Source organism: Mytilus galloprovincialis, chromosome 1, assembly GCF_965363235.1.
Source record: "Mytilus galloprovincialis chromosome 1, xbMytGall1.hap1.1, whole genome shotgun sequence".
Taxonomy (NCBI): Eukaryota; Metazoa; Mollusca; class Bivalvia; order Mytilida; family Mytilidae; genus Mytilus; species Mytilus galloprovincialis.
In genome coordinates this window covers 90,228,361-90,242,604 of record NC_134838.1, presented here as the reverse complement: position 1 = coordinate 90,242,604, position 14,244 = coordinate 90,228,361, and the positions used below count along the sequence as shown (strand labels likewise).

Below are 14,244 nucleotides of genomic sequence, written 5' to 3'. Positions count from 1 at the left end.
AGTTACAAGGAATTTTCTGTTTGGATTCGAGTGGTGTTTTTCTTTACAAAGTACGATGTATCCCAAATCACATAGTCGGGTGTCTTTGGGGATAAGTGTGAATTCGTTTATTGATACTTTCAAGTAGTACTTTAATGTTGGTTTTTTTTTCTGCATTTGTTAGTTTGTTCTAGACCTTGCAGAAAACCATTATCTCTTTATAGTTTTGAAGTCTATGAAGTACAGTAATCTATATGAGGGTTTAGGACTGCATTCTCACATATCTGTAGGTTAAGTACAATTTGTTCAGTCTCTTCAAGTTTTCATTAATACTATAAAAAAATATTACTTGTGTTTTCGTTATCGTATCTTATAAATAAACTCATCATAGATACCAGGATTAAATTTTGAATTTACGCAAGAGTCGCGAAACGCGCCAAAGTCTACCAAAGACTCATCAGTGACGCACGAATCCAAAAAATTTAACAGGCCAAATAAAGTACGAAGTTAAAAAGCATTGAGGACCAAAATTCCTAAACGTTTTGCCAAATTAAGCTTAGGTAATCCATTCCTGAGGTAGTAAACCCTTAGTATTTCAAAACTCAAACGTTTTGTAAACAGTTAATTTATAAATTTAATAATGGAGAGGACGGATGACGTATTAAAGGAGCTACATTAACCTTACGTGCCACTCCCAATCTTTATCAAAAACTGTTTTATGTCATGTATATCATACTATATTCTGTTATTTAAAAAACGTTTTGGTTGATAATAGATATTTGATACTTTCGGTTGAATTTAAACATTGTTTTACACTGGACGATTTAGAGATTGGCATATTGTATAAAAAAAAAATCGCCTATTGTTTAACACTTTGGGTCGATTTGTAGACGGTGTTTTTTGGTTATTAATGTTAGGGTTGCTGTCTTGTTAACTCATAACTCATATCTTCTTTGGTCTTCTTCAAAACACACCAAACTGGAAACAAAATAAAGTTGTGTTTAAACTCATCGTAGATACCAGGATTAAAACTTTGTATTTGCGCCAGACTAGCGTTTTGTTTTTTCTATGGTCGGGTTGTTGTCTCTTTGACACATTCCCCATTTCCATTCTCAATTTTATTCAAAAGGCCCATCAGTGACGTTCGAATATGAAAAAAAGTTAAAAACGTCAAATATAGTACGAAGTAGATGAGCATTGAGGACCAAAAGTTATACGATTGCTAATGAGACAATGTTGCATTTGGAATTATAACTGATTAACAAGTATAAGATATAGTCTTCTCATATCTGAGTGGAGTCAGCAATCAAAATATGAGACGACTTAATCATATTTACATAGAAGTAGTACAAAATTGCTCCCTTTAGAATATGAGAAAAGATAAAATAGTCATTACTTGAATGCCGTCCCATATATTCGTGATTGACGCCACTCAAATATGAGAAGGCTGTATATAATGCATGTGATCATGTAAAAACACAACAGTTTGTTATCTACGAATGAAGATAAACTTGATATGATGTCCCAGATAATGACATAGTTTTTTCACCTAACAAAAATGGCAGAATACAAGCTTTCGTATTTTAACTTTAAAGGAAGAGGAGAGTTATGCCGATTGCTGTTTGTGCTGGCGGATAAGAAATATGAAGATCATCGATTTGAACGAGAAGAATGGAAAGATATAAAACCATGCAAGTATGCCACTGTACTGTCAATTTTGAAAACATCATATTTACCGAGGAATTTACAGATTGACGAATTTGTTGACAAGAATTGACCTATATTCTTCACTTGTTGCTTATTTCTGTTATATGAATAAGAGCAGGCAGTTTGTCTCGCATCAAAACTCTAAAATAAAGATGTAAATAGTTTATTATACTATAAACTAGTATGTGTATGTATATTTTTGTGCTGAATCATTGGTCGAATTCCTTTCAAACTAAGATCAGAATGGGGTTTTTTTTAATAGACATAATTCCTTTTTTTTTTTCTAAATATTCTTAATTCTTCAAACGCTTTTTGTGGATGGGAATGGGAGTAGGTTCAAACTTTCTATAACTCAACCTAGCGTTCTTTTGCTTTGTTATATGATACATGAATGGGACTCGGTATTCGTCTAAGTAGTCGAAATACTGTACCACTAACCTGTCAACACTGAGATTGTGTGTTCATATCCCAAACATTGCAGGTGCGCTTTACTTTAACCTAAACCGACTAGGATTGTCAGTTTTCTTATCGAGGTCCAATGGGTCTCTCTGTGTATTCTGGCATTCTAAAAAAAAATAAAATATAACAAATATTCGCCCTCTTTAGAGGTTGACTATAGCGTGCAATTCCTGGGTTCATTTCTGCCATAGAAATATTGTTGAGTTTATCAATCAGCCCGGGTCTGCCTTTTTTTATGGTATTTCACAAATCTCAATTCCAAACATCAGATAGAACCCATCCACTTTTGCAATATCAGCAAGCTTATTTGGTTCAAGGCTATTTTTTTCTTTACTATTCTGACATTCTTATTGAAAATTATTTTAAGTTGACTTTCTACTTTTTGGAATTCTGGATCCTCAATGCTCCTCAACTTTTAATTGTTTGGCTTAATAAATATTTTGATATGAGCGTCACTGATGAACCTTATGTAGACGAAACGCGCGTCTGGCGTACTAAATTATAATCCTGATACCTTTTTCTATATATAAAGTTTGCTTTTGCTATGATGTGACTAAATTATAATCTTCAGTTTTGTTTTATGTTTTGTGGTTTTTTGTTTGTTTTTTTTTTTGTTTGTTTTTTTGTTTTTTGTTTGTTTTTTTGTTTTTTTTTTGTCAAATGTTTTAAATGTTACTAACTAACAAAAACACTGACACAAGTTATATGGTTCGAAAAGGGTGTAGATTAGAATGAGAATACCTAACATGATTGTATATTAAAAAAAGTACGTGCCTAGTTTCTTTTTTTTTTTGCTATTTTGAGTTTACATTTGTTTTCATAAATTCAAGGGCTATCAACCATATAACATGCTGCTTTCATTAAAATTAACATTTCCTTTGCTGTGGTCATCCTGTTGTTTGCCTCATTTGTTGACCATTAAAACTTTTAGGAAATATCATTGATGTAGTCATAGTTATAAATAAATTGTTAACAAACTTTAAATTATCGAAATACTAAGGATTTTGTACCACATTATTTGACAAAAACTTTAAAGTTTGTGAATTTTAGGTCCTAAATCGTTTTAATTATTCTAGCATCACTGAAGAGTCTTTTGTAGTTGAAACGTGCGTATAGAGTACACAATTTAATGCCTGGTATCTATAATGAATTAATTTACGTGAGTACTAAGTATTCAACTTTATCTTTACAGCTATGCCACTAGGACAGGTTCCAGTACTGACGGTAGAAGGGACACAGATACCACAATCAGGAGCAATTATCCGATATCTTGCCAGGGATTTCGGTAACCTATTTTCTTAAACCTTGTAACAATGTTTTAGTTATATCCAATTAAGTGTTTGTTATTATATGATTAGTATATGTATCTGCGTTCAAAAATGATTGATACGTATACAAATGGACACGAGGAAAGCGTGAGCTATGTTAATGACCCGTTAATAAACAGATCAATTCACATACTTGTCTTTAAAAATTTGGATTTTTAATTTCGGACGCAGGACGTAAGCGCATAAGATAATCTATAAGAAAGTCATGCAGACAATCCTCAATGATTATTTGATGCATCAATTAGGAGATGTGAACCAGAATGCACTTATATCATATTTATTGTCATTTCCATAGTTTGGAAGGCAGATCTTCTAAAGTCTCATTTCGTTTTGGTCAGGACTTTTTAGACTCGGTTTACCACTTGTTTATTATTGAAGACTATAATTTTTCTGATGTTTGGTTGTTGTCTCATTGGAGTTCACCCCACATATTGTATAATTCGTATTGTTTTATATTCATTTGAAATCCTAGGACTGAGTATTGGTCCAATATTTTCAGCAGAGGGTATTTGACACCTATGTATTTAACTCTACAGGCAACATTCATATTTTTATACAATGATCTCAAAAAATGACCCATGACCAAACAAATGAAAACAGAAATTACATATAAAATATATAAAATACAAAAATTTATTCATAGCACAACTATTCTGTTTCAACTAGAGAATACTGACTTAAATATCTTTATTCCTCACTCAAAATCGTTCCTGCATAATAGGGGCAACCTAATATCTTGGTCGGACATAACGTCATCTGATTTTGTTGATACTTCGCGTGCAGAAAATCAATCGGGAGTTGAGGTAAGTTCGCGAAATTGGTCTTCATGACGTAAATTCAATCATGTTTATGAAAATTTACATCTTTCTTTAGATTAATTAGATTAGTATGGTTTAAAATTTAAAACAATTCCCTTCAATTTTTGTCTACAGACCATTCATTCCAAATGGTTAACTGTGATACATATAAATGAGGTCACCTGTATTTTTACTGCTGCGTGGCCATAAAATCTATTTCGACGTGTTTGTTTGACCGTTCGATGGGAATAAATATTTCGCCTTATCTACTCGGATCGGAACGTTAAATAAGATGCAACAAGTATGGTATATCGCTGCTCTTTCTGTACGTTATATTACTATTGCAATAACAGCAGTAATTGAAAGTGACCAATATTGCAAAACAGAATATATCTCTCATACGAAAATACGTTTACTGCATTTAAAGTCAAAATTTCCTGCCCCTTCGGTCTATTGGTATATCCTCTTTTCGTTTTTAAAGAATATGTGTACGTTCACATTAAGCAAACGACAATCCTTACTCAATTAACAGGACATTTTATTCGTTGTTGTCTATTTTTTTATGTTTCTACTTAAATTAAAGGATTGTACGGCAAGAACAATATGGAGAATACCATGGTTGATGTTATAGTAGAGACAATTGATGAAGTGAGGTCAGAGTTTATAAAATGGGTCAAAGAAGAGGATGCGACTAAAAAGGTTTTGTGTATCCGTTTCACGGATGATACCGGATAAATTCATAATGTCAAATACAATACTAACACGAGCAACACAACGGTTGCCACATGTGGAGCAGGATCTAATTACACTTCGCGGAACACCTGATTCTGGTGGAGTTGGTGTTGCTCAGTCTTTAGATTTCTATGTTTTCTTGGTGTACTAGTGTATGTCGGTTGGCCTTTTTTCTTTTTTAGTCATGGCGTTGTCAGTAAAAAATTTTCGAATTGTGAGTTTTATTATCCCTCTGGTATCTTTTGCATCTCTTTTGTATACGATATTGTAAATCACGAATGTATATAAAAATGTCACGCTTAAAGTCTTTACATAAAAAAGCAAAAAAATGCTCTCATGTCTTTATTAGCCATTTATTCGAATGTGAAATTAATGTAAACAGGTTACTTGATTCACCGTAAAATGAACTTTTGAAAATTCAAAAATAGAAAATAAAATTAACGAAAGGTTCAATTTTCTCTTGGTATCTAACTTTCAAAGTTCTAATATTAATACGATTGTAAGAAAAGTGTGGTAGATTACTCATACTGTTTATTCTGTTCTTTTGGTGGTATCCATTTGGCGTGGCTCTGTATTTTTATGTCTCGTCATTGTGTTATTGTTCTATGATATTTTTTGTATTATTGTCTTTCATTTTGCAAATATGCTTTTTCTGTATGCCTTTTTGTGTTTCTTGGATACATATAACGTGGCTCTGTACTTATACATCACGTCTTTGTTTTTTTTGTTCTATAAAAATGTCTGTATTCCTGTCTTTCGGTTTTGATAATGACTGTGCTTTTTCTGTGTGCCTTTTTGTGTTTCTCTCTTGCATGTGACGTGGCTTTATACTTTAAGTTCCCGTTATTGTGTCATGGTAAATGTTTGTTTATATATCTGTTTGCTTTTATAGTCATCAAGATAATAACACAACGTTGACTGTTGTACCCCTATTTTTGACATTTTTACCTATTATGTCTGTTTGTTTTATTCACATATCGTTGTCATTATACTGCCATTTAATACGACTGTCATACACGTGAGAGGTTTAGATAGCTATACCACCATTTTCGACATAAGAAAAATGTCTGTAACATGTCCGGAATATGTCAGTTGTTGTCTATTTGCTTGATTTGTTTGAGATTTTGATTTTACTATTTTATTAAGGACTTCCATTTAGTTTTTGTGTGATTTTATCTTGTTGTTGGTTCATAAAAAATGTATATGTCGTTATCATATTTGTTGGATTTTTTTCATGTATTGATTTCTTAATTAATTTCTCTATTAATACAGATATTTTCTTTTTTGAATTGTTTGAATTTATTCAATATTTAATTGCTAACATCCACTTCATTTGAAGGTAATAACGAGTAAAGATAACGAGATAATTTGAACATTTGTGACATAAAGATAAAATGCATCATGAAAAATAAAGTCAAATTGAAAATCTAGATGGGAATACCTCAGTTGATAAGGGAAACTAAAGTTCATTCCTTAAGAAAGATTACAGTATGACAGCAGACTATCTTGACAGAAACAATTTTACAAAAATGATGTATAAAAACATTGAATATCAAGATATGCTAACTTCGATTTCGATATCGTATTAATTAAATACACATATCTATTAATCTCTTACAGGCAGAAATCATCAATAAAATGAAAGAAGTAGTATTTCCTAAATTTATTACGTTTGTTGAGAAAGTATTGTCGGATAATGGAGGAGAGTTCCTGGTTGGAAGTGAGGTAACTTATTGTATATCATTTGCATTGAATTAATCATTCATAACACATTCGTAACAAAACAAAACACCGAGGCAAAGACTAGAGTAGCAAAACGTAAACATTGATGAACAAAATGAGGTGTACTCAACAACATCAATCAATACAAAACCTTACTCACTCATTTACCTTCGTTTGATAATTCTTGTCATAACAAGTACCATCAATAATAATAACACTTTAACTCTGAAAGTACAAACTTTACTTTCAAGTTAGTTTAACAGTTGCATTGATGAGGCAAGATGGTGTTTCTATGAAATTGTAAAAGAAATAGAAAGAACAATAAACATGCTGATGAATTGTTGAAAATATTTTATTAGTTTCGCGTTTATTTGAACTCAAATGCAAATATCTACAATAATAATTCGAATTTTATGAAGGTTTATATTGATTATTTTAACATTAAATATTTCTCCTTTTTTCAGGTAACACTAGCAGATGTGGCTGTATTTGATGTCATTGCGAGAATATCTGATATGTGGAGTCAGGACCTCATGAATATGTCAACTGTATTAAAAGCTCATTGTGAAAAGATCGCGTCCATACCAAGTATAAAGGCCTGGTTAGAAAACCGACCAAAGACAGCTCGCTGAACCCTTAATCATTATGTTTTGTTTTAACTAATCTGGACAATTATATTTAGTATGTAATTCGGTTTGATTTAATGTATGTTAGTGGTGTACTACAGATTTATACATAAAAAAATAAATACATTATTATTTAAACAAAGAACACATTTGTCAATATTATATTTTAAACTCAGAAGGTGTCATGTAATGTTAACCTTCTTTTCGATCACACCAGGCTTGTTCAAACTACTCCGTATGTCTAATGTGGTACTGTAACAGTTTGATGAAGAATACTCAGTTATGGCCTTTGATTTATTTATCTATCACATGATCAGTACTACATTTACCTTTGCAAACTAAGAATCCACGCTACACAAACACTCATTTTACAATATCACCATATCAATTCGCATTTTCGTTTCACGCGGCTTTCAAATATTAAGCTTTGAGCGTTCCTGATGAAGGTAAATCTAGAAAAGCGCTTCGGACGAATGAAATTATTAAACGTGTTGTTTTTTTGTTTTTTTTTTAAATCTAAGAACAGAAATACGTGGTATTTAAAAAGCAAATTAACAAAATAATCAGAAAATATATCATGAATTAAACATTCTATCTGTAGTCGTTTGTACAGTATTTAAGTCTCTCAATCCGCTTGAGTTTAGGGATACAGAGAGAAAGGAAAAAAACCAAAGGGGACAGTCCGATAAACAGTAAAATTGCACAAATACTGAACTCTTTGGAAAATTCAAAACGAAAATCCCTAATCAAATGGCAAAATCAAAAGCTCTAGCTTATCAAAAGAATGGATAAAAACTGTCATATTAAACACACTACATGACTAAGACGGAAAAAAAATAAAAGACAAAACACCAATAGCAAAACACTACTAGTGTTAGAAAGAAATGCGCTCTTAATCACTAGGGCTTGCGTATAGACCTTTTAATTGGACCACTTCACCAGCTTTTCCAAGTGGAATCATTTTGAGTATGCAATACCAGTACCTTCAATTTGAAAGCTGTGGAGTCAGTCACTAAAAAGGTTCAAACTTATACTGTAAACAAAAAATTATTGAGAAATGCAAAAGCCTTACTCTAATTGTTAATTTCAAGAAAAAACTTCAATTGATTTTATGCGGCTAAAAAGAGCTCTTCATCTTTTTTAATTCCTTTATAAACTTCGACCTTATTGTATAGACTTTTATTCCAAAAGTACTTTTAAATATTTTATGAGATTAAATGGTGATGGTTGCAATATATCGACACATAATACAATGTCCTTACAATGGCATTGGCATTAAAGTCACAACATAATATATGAAAACAATAATTATTCGATTATCAATACAGTATCAATGTAACAAAACCAGTAATAAAATAGAAACCTAATTATGCAAAGTATGGTATTCACTAATCTATTTATTTTCCAATATTTACAATGAAAATACGAATATCTGCCCAGCAGAATCTAAAACAAGGTAAATGTTTTGTATATTACTGAAAATTATTTAACAAATTTTGATCAGAAATGCTTTAATTTGTACTTATCTGAATGATGAGGTTTTTTTAACAAAAATATTTAGCTGGAGGATGTGTAAGCGCGAAAGTATTGTTAACTTTTGGCTTCTATCAATCTACAAATTAACATTTAAGTATTTGATGTATGTCAATGTATGATATATATTGTTGAAGGTCTTTCAGTAATATTATCAGATGCTTTTGTAACTCTGACTGTTGATTTGTTGAGATTCTACTTTCTGCTGGTTGTGTTTATTCAAAGTTTCAGTAATTGTTTTATTGTCAATATAAGTTGTTATATAGCTTTGCAAGTTGTTGTTTTTCGTACACCTGAAAAGATTTTTTCCCATTTTTCAAATATATGATAACCTATATGCGTGATCATAAAATACAGACTTATTTCATCTGTAAACGTCTTTGAATTCACAATGTCCATCTCAACTCCTTGAACTACAAGTATAAAATTCTAAACCTTAGCGACTCTCAATTTTATTACTAATAAGCCCATGTTTTGCATGTACTGTGATTTTTATGGAAATTAATTTAATGCAATTTTTTTTTATTCAGTTTATTTATGATGGATTTTGAATCATTAAATTGATGTAACCTAAAACAATAAATTGCGATTCAAAGATAACACAATTTTATTAATTACAGGATTTATTGTGCAGCATTGCATATTGCAAATTTAAAGGACCTTTAATTGAAGATATATTTACGAAACCACAAAGTTCGTGTCTTCATACTTTACAGACATTACGAAACAATTCATGTAATTGCATTTACCGAGAAAAAAAAAAGTAAAAATATTTTTTTTTTATAAAAATTGGTTCTTTAATTTAAATGCACCTAATATACTGCATATCTACAATAATTTGAACTGAATTACCCTTTATCGTTTATTTTATTGAAAGGATTAAAACCATTAAAAAATTAAATATGCGTGTAAAAATACATGTAAAGAAAGTTCATCCAAAACCCCTAAGCCGTTTAGATATGACACAATTATTAAGTATATCGTCTAAGTAAGTAAGTTTTAATCACAGTCAAGGTGAAGATCAACAATAAAATAAATTTTACATTGATTGATACATTGTTAAATACCTACCCTCCCAGAACGCCTGAGATCATCCCCATTTTTGGCGGGGTTCGTGTTGCTTAGTCTTTAGTTTTCTATGTTGTGTCTTGTGCACTATCATTTGTCTGTCATTTTCATTTTTAGCCATGGCGTTGTCCGTTTATTTTCGATTTATGAGATTTTGTCCCTCTGGTATCTTTCGCCCCTCTTTTGTATTTCAAAGTATATCTTAAATTTGCTATCTCAATCATATTTGCCCTTATGTCTCTTATCGTTATTTTTTTTTTTATAAAAGGTATATAAATGTTTTCTTTTTTTATTACTTATAGAATGAAATTCAAAACAGTGTGGCTGTGGCCATTGATTGACACATAACGCAGATACAATCGTTTAATATTCCAATAAAAGGCATATTCATAGTCAGTTTATGAAAAAGGTTAGTACAAATTATAGGGCATCGAAATATTTGAATAGAAGATAAGTTTCACATTAAACCGTAATTAATTGTTTTTGCTAAACGTCCAGTGGGAAATATTTCATGCAATTTCAGGACGAAAACAAATATCAACAGGTATGGTCTGCAAAGTTGGTGGGATATTGGACGCGAAATATGGATCGCAACTGGAGTTTCAGATGATGTAAAAAAAAAATGTGAAACTGACTGTTTTCCTACGACGGCATGTCTAATCCATTAAAGTCGACAATTTGAAAAAAAAAATAAAAAGGATGACCATAATACGCTTGCGTACTTACGGCTTCCGTACGTACTGATAGTTTGTTGAACATGATAAACTGTAAGATTTTTTTTTTATCTATTTCATCGTAAAATATACCCATTTTTCGTTACATTGTCAATTACTGTTTCAAAACGTGAATATATATATATTTAAATTTCATATAATTCGTGTTTGCTAAAAGTGACAATTAAACTAATAAAACCTCACCTGACATCGCAATCGATTATGTTTTTTCAAGTACTTATATCAACACTTTTAAACCTTGAAGTGGCAGAATAACGACTCATTTTGAATTTTGTTTATTTAACCGCTTGATAGTGTCTTTAATTTAATATCACATATGGTTATTAGCTGGCTAATGAAAATTACCGCTCTATTGTAACAAATCATATTCAGAAGATGAAGTGCATTCTAAAGTGGTGAAAGAATTAAGTCAACAATACATACACTTGTCTTAATTAAATTATTTTATCATCAATAGTATATTTAATTCAATATATAAAAGGGAAATATGATCTAAAGGTTTCACTTTACATAACCGTCAAGTTAATAATATAAAATATTAATGAACTAATTAAAAATGTTTCGAATTCCTGTATGGTTTAGCATTCATTTAATGATCTTTGAGATTAACCTAGTAATATAGTTTGATAAATCAAACCATGTATTTAAATTTCCGATCACTTCATAGTTCAGCTTTCATTTAAGTAATACTTTAATTAAACGGTGCATTACTTTTAATTTAAAATTATATTTTTACCTGAGTTTACCTGTAAAATTAATGCGCGCAAATGTAATCAAAATCTGCGCGCAAAGGAAAAACATTTTAATCCCCAAATGCGCGCAAACGTAGTGCGCCCAAAACCCCGAATTAAAAAATAGATCATAGTAAATTGATTAACCCTTTTAACGAAAATCGAGCTACATGAGTTTAATAACCTTGATTATCTCATTCTGTTCTAGTTAGACTGTATTATTGCCTACTGTGACTGAGACATGTTCTAATATAAAAATAAGAACGTGTGGTAAAATTGTCAGGAAAATACTCTCCACAAGAGACCAAATTACACAGAAATTAACAACTAACCCACCACACCGTCTTCAATAATGAGCTAAACCCATACCGTATAGTCAGCAAAGTGACAGAGTAAAGGTAGATCAATGAGGTCATATAACCTCCTTTGTTAAATATACGTCTGATGAAGATTAGCGAAACCAACAGTAGCAGCGCCAAATTTAGTGTACGCAAATCAATCAGCCAAAGACGTAGTTATCAGCAATATGTTATAACATTAGATAACAAAATCGGATCACATTTCCAATACTTTAAGTTAGGCTTCTGTTGAGCAATGAGATAACAGAACATATCGATCGCGTTTAATGGTATCCGTCTGACAAATATTTTACAGGGAAACTGTAACTCAAAAGTTAATATATGTAAGCTTAAGTCAAATGGTATATCTGAAATAAATGTCATAACGGTCCATTCAATTATGAATTAAAGGAATGTGTTGTAATGGTTGTGGCGATTCTTTACCACATTCAGTGGCGGATCCAGAACTTTTCCTAAGGGGGGGCCTGCTGACTGACCTAAGGGGGGCCCGCTCCAGTCATGCTTCAATGATTCCCTATATAATCAACCAAATTTTTCCCACGAAAGGGCCCCCCCCTGGATCCGCCTATGCGAAATTATTACTTGATTAAGATCTTGTCATAAATTAATAGCATTGATACTCTTATTTTTGAAGACCATATATGTCTTTTGCATACTTATATTCCTTTGTACAAGAGTACACATATTAAGATTGATTCCAAGGACTTTAATGTTAAATAAGCATGATTAGTTTTACAGTTTCTCAGCTCTATGTGTACATTTTGAGAGAATCTTGCAATACTGTTAATTCTGATATTCAGAACTTATTGTGAGGTTTTTATTAATGCAACTGAGAGCGGTATCTCAGTCTCATTTAGGATACATATTAATGAGCTGAAGACCAGTGCCGAAATTTTCTCATTGCATTGAAGACCCATAGGTGACCTTTGGCCGTTGTCTGCTCTTTGGTTGGGTTGTTTTCTCTTTGTCAAATTCCCAGTTTCCACTCTATAACATGTATGCAGATTTTTCTTATACAATTTTCAATCATGCAATTTTGTCCATTATTGAAAATAAGCAAAAAATAAATGCACAAAAAATTTAACATTGTTATTAAAGGCTTTTTTTAAATTCAAAACAGTTGCCTACACTGTTAATTTCCTTGTTTGATTTATTTCATATTTATAAAGCCTTTATAGCTAGCTAGATGGTATGCCGGGCGGATCCAGACATTTTAAAAAGGGGGTTCCCAACCCAAGACAAAGGGGATGATCCCATATTCATTTGATTTGTTTTATTGTATCATACAAGAATATGTACGGTTTAAGGGTGGAGATCATGGATCCGGAAATTTTGTTAACTATAACCACTGGGGATCTCAACCATTTAAAAGTTTTTCAAACATAGGGGGGTGGGGGTGACCCCCATGGACTCTCCCTATATTTCATTTAATGTGTTTTTTGTTCCATAAAAGAATATATATATATGGTTTAGTGGTGGGGATCTTGACAGTTTACAAGTTTTCAAACTAGAGGGGGTGGGGTGACCCCCTAGGGACTTCCCTTTTATTTTATTTCATTTATTTTATTGTCCCCTACAAGAATATATATGGTTTAAGGATGGGGATCTGGATCATTCACAAGATAATAGCACATTCTCAAATTGAACAGGGTGGGGTAACCCCAAGGGACCTCCCTTTCATTTCATTTGATTTGTTTTATCGTCCCATTCAAGAATATATATGGTTTAGGGGTGGGGATCTGGACCGTTTACAAGATAATAGCATATTCTCAAATTGAGGGGGTTGGGATTACCTCCCATGGACTCACCCTCCCTTCTTTCTTCCCCCAAAAATACCCTTTAATAGACCCCAATTCAAAGATAATTTACATTAATTTGCCTTGATTTACACTTTAGAATATTACAGGTGTAAAGCTTTTAAGATAGTACAACTGAAGACCACGCCCACCGACTGCCTAAGAGGGGCTTGTATATATTTTCCAAAAAGGGGACTCTGAACCCTGATCAGCCACGACCTCCCCTTTTTTTCCTCATTTCAATCACCCTGATATAAGTTTAGTTTTTTCACTTACAATAGGAATGGTTTGAATTCCCCAATAATTCTAATATACCATTAATATCAACATATTTCATTTTTAAATCTGACAAATGAAGGGCAAAAGTTTTCTATGGGTAGAAATGGATACTATAGTTACAGTACATTGGCGGATCCAGGGGGGGGGGGGGGTTCCGGGGGGTTGGAACCCCTTTTTTTGGCCGATCAATGCATTTGAATGGGAGCATATAGCTGGAACCCCCCCCCCCCCCTTTTACTCTGGGTTGGGAACCCCCCTTTTTAAAATGGCTGGATCCGCCCCTGCAGTACTAATTTGGGAAGCTTTCAAATTATGCCTGTGGCTGTGTTCAAAGTGCTAGGTTTTATCACCCTCGTTGTTTGTGGACTACCGATTTAGGCCTGTGGTGGATAAC

At 32.1% G+C, this 14,244-nt stretch overlaps 1 protein-coding gene across 1 annotated transcript; it reads left to right on the top strand.

Moving 5' to 3' along the window:
* The first annotated feature begins 1,476 nt into the window (after positions 1-1,476).
* LOC143044315 (glutathione S-transferase 1-like) lies at positions 1,477-7,495 on the top strand. The gene is made up of 5 exons (XM_076216266.1): positions 1,477-1,670; positions 3,338-3,430; positions 4,854-4,969; positions 6,623-6,727; positions 7,189-7,495. The coding sequence occupies exons 1-5, from the start codon at positions 1,538-1,540 to the stop codon at positions 7,354-7,356; spliced, it is 615 nt and encodes a 204-aa protein (XP_076072381.1). The 5' UTR covers positions 1,477-1,537; the 3' UTR covers positions 7,357-7,495.
* Positions 7,496-14,244: the final 6,749 nt, after the last annotated feature.